This window comes from Entamoeba invadens (genome assembly GCF_000330505.1).
Source record: "Entamoeba invadens IP1 unplaced genomic scaffold scaff_1105074725959, whole genome shotgun sequence".
NCBI classification, from domain to species: Eukaryota; Evosea; order Mastigamoebida; family Endamoebidae; genus Entamoeba; species Entamoeba invadens.
The window spans coordinates 125,666-127,000 of NW_004440417.1; the positions used below are offsets into that span (position 1 = coordinate 125,666).

Below are 1,335 nucleotides of genomic sequence, written 5' to 3' on the forward strand. Positions count from 1 at the left end.
AATTAAAACAAAACACACTTCCCACCCTTTCTTTGCTCCTTTTTTATTTTTACCCTTAAATGGTTCAATTTTTGCTTGTATGGTTCTACGTGTCAGTCGCGTTGATCTATGAATTCTCTGTATTGACAAACTTTGATTGAGAAGTGAGATAGTTGTGAATAACATCTTTGATCATCTCTTCGACACCCGTCCCAGTCTTTGCGGAGATCTTGTACGCATAACAGTCTGGTTCTGTGATCTCTTTCATCACGTTCTCTTTGTTAACTTCTCTCTTTCCCGTGTCGCTGTAATTCCCGACTAAACACATCACCGACGCATCGTTCAGTCGACTAAAGTATTTGAATACATTCAACGCCCCTTGGAATGACTCTTCACTCTCAATATTATACACATGTAACAAAATGTCTCCACGTGCTCCAGGGTCTGTTGATGCTTGTTTCATGAACGCCTCGTCATTTCTCTCAATAAGACTCGTCTGTATTTGGTACCCATCGACAGTGATAGAAAGAGGTTGCTAGATGTCATTTTGTGTCCACTTGTGGATTTCATAATGAAACAAACAAATTCAGTGTAACTTGGCTGCTTTTGTTCTATAAATGTTTTGTCGACAATCCGCTTGATTAGAGACGTTTTACCCGAGTCTATAGGACCACAGACAGTGATGCTTATGTTCAGTGTCATTTTAATTTAGTATTTTAAGTTCAAGGAAACCAAAAAGAAGAACGATCTGAGTGAATATTGAAAGTAGAAATCCTATTATTTTGGGAAAAAAATTAGATACATGTAGTGTAAATTGAATAGTTTATTAGTAATTATTCAATAGTTTCATGTTTTTGGTTTTTTTATTCAAAAAGTCTCATTCGATTATTTAAATATTTTTATAAAAATTTCAACATCTTTTTAAATGTTTTAAAAAAAACTTTAGTTCTTATTTAGTAAAATTGCTGTTAAATTTTGAGATACATTTTTCAAATAAAAATATTATTTATTTATAAAAAAATTTAATATAAATTATTGAATAATTGTTTACAATTCAAAATTGACAAAATAGAAATTGCTTTTTCTTATTTTTATAATTTATTTGATTGCTTCTTTATAATAAATATATAATATAAATATATAACTTTTTAAAATAATAAAAAATATAGATACTTTTTTAATTATTAATTTAATAATTAAATAAACTATATAATAATAATTTAATATAAAGAGAAAGGACGGACATGGGGACGAAGGACGGGAATATAGGCCGAAAGACATCCTTTGTGGTTTAGGGACGTCCTCCCGCTATAAAGGACGTCCTCCTGTGTATATGGTGTCCTTTCTATTATTTTC

At 30.6% G+C, this 1,335-nt stretch overlaps 1 protein-coding gene across 1 annotated transcript; it reads right to left on the minus strand.

The window, feature by feature from the left end:
* EIN_505690 (hypothetical protein) lies at positions 1 to 681 on the minus strand (the record flags this gene model as incomplete). Its single annotated transcript, XM_004257046.1, has 3 exons — positions 1 to 85; positions 132 to 514; positions 562 to 681. Coding segments are annotated over 3 exons (588 nt in total), but the record flags the coding sequence as incomplete, so codon positions are not given.
* Between the last annotated feature and the right edge of the window lie 654 nt (positions 682 to 1,335).